This window comes from Oncorhynchus mykiss, chromosome 9 (genome assembly GCF_013265735.2).
Source record: "Oncorhynchus mykiss isolate Arlee chromosome 9, USDA_OmykA_1.1, whole genome shotgun sequence".
Classification (NCBI taxonomy): domain Eukaryota; kingdom Metazoa; phylum Chordata; class Actinopteri; order Salmoniformes; family Salmonidae; genus Oncorhynchus; species Oncorhynchus mykiss.
This window is the reverse complement of record NC_048573.1, coordinates 19,502,450-19,507,241: the sequence shown is the minus strand read 5'-3', so window position 1 is coordinate 19,507,241 and position 4,792 is coordinate 19,502,450. Positions and strand designations below refer to the sequence as shown.

General features: G+C 40.5%; 1 protein-coding gene across 1 annotated transcript; it reads right to left on the bottom strand.

Annotated features, from left to right (window-relative positions):
* Window positions 1–741: 741 nt before the first annotated feature.
* Window positions 742–3,277, bottom strand: LOC110531681. Its single transcript, XM_021615002.2, has 4 exons — window positions 3,200–3,277; window positions 2,706–3,071; window positions 2,177–2,527; window positions 742–1,121 (listed from the first exon to the last, which is right to left on the bottom strand). The coding sequence occupies exons 1-4, from the start codon at window positions 3,240–3,242 to the stop codon at window positions 1,009–1,011; spliced, it is 873 nt and encodes a 290-aa protein (XP_021470677.1). The 5' UTR covers window positions 3,243–3,277; the 3' UTR covers window positions 742–1,008.
* Window positions 3,278–4,792: the final 1,515 nt, after the last annotated feature.

The window sequence follows — 4,792 nt, the reverse complement described above, 5'->3', positions numbered from 1 at the left end:
CAGTTACAGTTCTCCTGATGACCTATAGGAGGTCTGTTTGGTATACAACAGGTCTTGAAATGTAGCAGGGTGAACAGGGATGGAGCATCATGAGTGTATATGTGGGAATCGCTGACAGGATTAAACAAGTCTATTTATATGTCAGTCTCATTAACTACCATTCACAGAATCATGCTCTATCTGAAGTGTAACACCTGACAGTTTAATAGGGGTCAGGGGTGTACCTGGGTGGGTAGGGCTCTTATCTGTAGCCTAGTACACATGTATACAACTGCTACTTTAAATCAATTATCGTAGTTAAGGACTGAACATGGACATGCTTCTAGGTCCAGGGCTAGTCATGATCTGTGTCTGGGAAACTGTCCCATGTGATAGATAGAGGCTATATAGCATGACGTATGTCAGTGGACTGTATTTCTAATTGTCATGGACGTGATCAACAATGTAAACATGAGAGAAAACACACTGAGACCACATAGATATCCTGCTGAAACCACATAGTGAGTCAAGGCCAACCAGGCCTGTCCAAAGCATAGAGACGGCGTCATTTTGAGCTCACATTAGGCCAAAGTGTTCAGGTACCTATGAACAGCTCACTGAGTGCATGATGAGTGGGTGGGTTTAGCATGGTAAGAGTAGGTTGTGTCTGCAGAAACCCTCTGGACAAACATTCATACAGACATACTGTATGTACAGAACACAAGAGAAGGAAGAATTATATTTTAGTCCGTATCAGTTGTTAAAATTGATATTTATTCATGCAAAAAGAAGGCATATTCTGTATACATGGTTTTCAGGAGAGCAGTTCAATCAATTAACACATAGAGCATAAGCAAGGATGATGACGCTCAATTTAATTAAAAGTCGCAGGCAAATATTTTTCAAATGCTAAACGAGCAACAAAGCAATCTCAGTTATTCATCATTTGCAATGCATAGCAATGATACAATATCTCCAACTTTATTCCAAAACCCATCTCTAGTCTATTGACACTGGTCTTATCTTTATCTATTTCCTGGTGATATAGACAATGATTATGATGATCAGACAGCAGAGGAGAATTCCAGATCTTATGATGGAGAGAAGGACCAGGATTTCCATCTGTGGATCAACGCCACAATCTGAAATAATAAAATGGCTCTTTAAATGCCATAGACTGGTAATACACACGGTAGGAGAGAGAGCTGGTTTCAAGCACAGAGCATAGCAGGTGTTTATTGGAAGGAACCATGGGAGGAGGCAGGTAGCTGGGTCCAGGGGCAGGCAGAAGGTCATACACAGTTGGTACAAAATGGCAACAGTACAGGCAGGCAAAAACTATCATACATGGGAGGAGCGCAGGACGAGAAACAACCAGCACTCCAAAATAAGTTTGTCTCAAAACAAACAATACCTCACAGTGATGGGTTGCAAGGAACTGAACTAAATAGTGTGGGATGATGACATGCAGGTGTGTGAACAGGTGATTAGAATTCCGGTGATTGGGATCTGGAGAGTGAGCTGGAAAGTGGGCTGCGTTCCGGGATCTAAGTGTTTGGGAGTGTGAGTTGGTCGCAGACGTTACAAGACTGACCAGGTGAAAGCTATGATCTCGTATTGATGTAATTTGTTAAATCCACTTCAATCAGTGTAGATGAAGGGGAGCAGACAGGTTAAAGAAGGATTCTTAAGCCTTGAAACAATTGAGACTTGGATTGTGTGATTCAGAGTGTGAGTGGACAAGGCAAAATATTTAAGTGCCGAATGGGATATGGTAGTAGGTGCCAGGTGCACCGGTTTGTGTCAAGAACTGCAACGCTGCAGGGTTTTTCACGCTCAACAGTTTCCTGTGTGTATCAACAATGGTCCAACACTCAAAGGACATCAAGCAAACTTGAGACAACTCTGGGAGGCATTGGAATCAAGATGGGCCAGCTTCCCTGTGGAACGCATTCAACACCTTGTATAGTCCATGCACTGACTAATTATGGCTGTTCTGAGGGCAAAAGGTGGAGGGGAGTGGGGGTGACATTTAAATATCAACATTAGGAAGATGTTCCTATTGTTTGGTATACTCAGTGTATACTGTATCCCTCCACTATATTGCTATGGTGAGCAGTCGATACCACAAATCAATAATTAACCGTAATGTTTGTATTTTTAATAATAGCTTAATACATTAGAAAATGTAGTCTACCTTCAACACCCAGCTTGGTCCCGTTCCCAAACAGTATCTCCCCACACGAGGCCACAGCACAGTAGTAAGTCCCAGCATCAGAGAGGCTGAGGTTCCTCTTGGGGAGGTTGTAGACACAGCTCTGTGTAGTAGACCCAGCCTCAGGGCTCTTCTCACACTGATCACTCCTGTCTCCATGGGTGTAAATTATTCCTTGATGGGATTCTCCTGAGCCATGTCTGAACCAATAGACACTGTGCTCACCTACACAGGTCTCAGTGTGTACTGTACAGTTCAGAGTCACAGAGTCTCCTGGCTGGATTGACTCAGACACAGGCTGCTGAAGTATAATCATATTTCTGGAATCTGATCCTGACAAGAAGGCCAAAAAAAAACAATTTCATCTCTCTAGAATATCCCTGTGGCAAGTGTTGTAGCTCAACATTTATTCAATAAAGATCTCATCTGAGAATACCTCGTATTTACAGTGCATATCTGTAAATTCGGATTTACAAAAAATAAATAATAATAATAATGACTTTCTCTTTACCTTTTATGATGAGAATGACTCCTTTTCCAAATTCCAAATTGTTTCCATAAGAACTTCCACAGTAGTATGTGCCAGAATCAGAGAGTTCCACATCTGCGATCATTAGATTATTTTTCCCTTGGCCACCTTCCACTGAGAAGCGAGGGTTATTCTTAAACTCCTGGTAAAATGTTGCATTCTTGTCCAACTTATAGATGGTCGAGATGAGCTGAGGAATATTTTCAAAAGTTTGCTTGTACCAGGAGAACATTACTCCCACGTTGCCTTTGTTGAAGCAGTCCAAAACCACCATGTCTCCAACGTTGGCTGACTTGAGACCATTCTTCTGACTGATGGATGAGGATTCAGTCCCAACTAGTCCATGAACTAGAGAAAATATGTTAGCTGTTACATACCTTAAATACAACTTTGGATTGTCGTAGTGTCCGTAGAACAATAATGGGATACCTTGTGTCTCCAAATCAAGAAATAGAAAATGTGTAAGATTGACTTACCCATCTCTACGAGAAGTGGAAATATCAGACACAGTGCGATCATCTTTAAAGTTGTCAGCTCTTCACAACTTGGGTCTTGAGTGGAAAGAGTCCACCCATGTAGACAACACTTCAACAATGGAGTTACAGGTGATTGGTCGAACTGGACCACATCATTTTTGTTTACGCCTCATTCAGGCACGACTGCGGTCTTTACGTGTAGCTTTTACAGTTCAGAGTCTCAGAATTGACCTACTGGTAGAATCTCATAGTTTAGGTTTGTACAAATTGAGCACACATTTTTGAAGCACGATTTCCCTCAATCTTTATCACTGCAGCTACTGTTGTCTAAGAGACTCAAATGTGTGACCTGTTCATCCACTAGTGCTTCTATCAGTCATTTTACCTCACTAAAGACATCTATGAAGAAAATATGACAAACACAGCTTATACAATACAGTAGTTTTATTCTAGTGATCTCTCATTCGGGATTTACACTCAAATGAAAAGATAGATAGAATGCCCTATGATATTGTTATTGAGTAGGTCCATGTGGCCTAAAATCACACTGATTGAGAATACTGTACTGATCTCTACGTCAAATTACCTAATACATAGCTCATTGTGTTTTTTCATACATTTCAGTTGACTTGGTATTACTAAGCTGCCTCCTTAAAATGGTTGGTTTACTGTTGCTAAAATGGTCAGTTAAAGAGTAAGTAGTAGAGCCTACAGTATGAGAGAAATGAGAGTTCTGAGACATCCGGCTGAAAACCACAGAAAGAGAAAGAGAGATAGTGGGAGAGGGAGAGTAAAGAGCTGAGAAAGAGCGAGATAAGGATATTGCTTGCAATAGGCCAGCAGGCCCTAACAAAGCATAGATACATCCTCATTTTGTGTTCATCAAAGACTACAAAGTACCTGGAAATAAGTTGCTGTGTGTGTAATGGGGTGTTAGTGGCATGAGAACAGAAAACACTTTTCAAAACTACAACTTACAGACGGCCCAAATAAATACATACAACTTCCTTTGTCTTGATTATTGTTGAACAGTTGATTAATCTTATCACAAGCAAGTCAATATCAAATGGCAGAGAAGCAATGCATTTAATTTATTGGTAGCTACAGTTACAATAACAAAGCTAATACAGTTAATGAAGAGCTCATTCATTTCAATGGAAATCTGTTTTATTGTTCTACTGTCTGATCCCAGAGTACATCTTCTCTTCCATGTTGCTTCTCTGTCTTCTAGACCTCTTTTCCTTGTTACTCAGATTCAGAGCTACCAGTGGAGGCTCCCCAAAGGAGGAAGGGGAGGACCATCCTCCTCGGTAAATTTCATGAATATAAAAATGCTAAATCATTTAAAAAGTTATACTTTTTTGATAACACTATTCTAAATATAATCACATCACCAAATAATTGTTTAAAACATACTATTTTGCAATGAAGGTCTACCGTAGCCTCAAAAGCACTCTGTAGGGTAGCAACATGGTGTTGTCATAGGACAGCTAGTTTCCATCCTCCTCTGGGTACATTGACTTCAATTCAAAACCTACGAGGCTCATGGTTCTCACCCTCTTCCATAGACTTAAACAGTAATTATGACAACTT

Excerpts from the sequence above, each read along its gene's own strand:
- LOC110531681 (XM_021615002.2), bottom strand. The coding sequence starts at position 3,242 with ATGATCGCACTGTGTCTGATATTTCCACTTCTCGTAGAGATGG. Across the intron at positions 3,072-3,199 it reads TCCACTTCTCGTAGAGATGG|TTCATGGACTAGTTGGGACT; the intron begins GTAAGTCAATCT and ends TATTTTCTCTAG. Across the intron at positions 1,122-2,176 it reads GACCAAGCTGGGTGTTGAAG|ATTGTGGCGTTGATCCACAG; the intron begins GTAGACTACATT and ends TTATTATTTCAG.